The following is a 332-nucleotide window of genomic DNA, read 5'->3' on the forward strand; positions in this document are numbered from 1 at the left end:
TCCATCGTGGAGAGCATCGCCGTGGAGGACGTGGCCGTGACGTTCCAGGAGGAGCGGGTTCAGAACTGAGCCAGCACAAGCCCCGGCGGCTCTTCGAGTTGGCAACGGGGTGGGAATAAGGTGCTGGAAGGGTCCAGCCACTGGAAATCCTCCACACCCCTCCAGCCAAGGCCACTCGCCTCCTCCCTGCTCCTCGCCAGACGCTCCCGCCCAGCCGGCTGGAGGAAACCCCCGGGAGAGGGGGTGGGATGTTGGCAGCACCAGCCCGGCGGCGGGCTCCGCTTCGCTCCCCACCCCAGTGGGAGATCGTTTTTTGGGGGCCAACGTGTGTG

The 332-nt window shown here is 66.9% G+C and overlaps 1 protein-coding gene across 1 annotated transcript in view; it reads left to right on the forward strand.

Annotated features, from left to right (window-relative positions):
• MYOG (myogenin (myogenic factor 4)) overlaps nt 1–69 on the forward strand; it is a gene marked incomplete at its 5' end in the record, with an annotated part of 5,121 nt that extends 5,052 nt beyond the window's left edge. Inside the window, one exon of the mRNA XM_008934993.1 lies at nt 1–69. This exon is cut by the window's left edge and continues 28 nt beyond it. Within this exon, the coding sequence (XP_008933241.1) occupies nt 1–69 (69 nt within the window).
• Nucleotides 70–332: the final 263 nt, after the last annotated feature.

The sequence above is a fragment of the Merops nubicus genome, unplaced genomic scaffold (genome assembly GCF_000691845.1).
Source record: "Merops nubicus isolate BGI_N331 unplaced genomic scaffold, ASM69184v1 scaffold22212, whole genome shotgun sequence".
Lineage (NCBI taxonomy): Eukaryota > Metazoa > Chordata > Aves > Coraciiformes > Meropidae > Merops > Merops nubicus.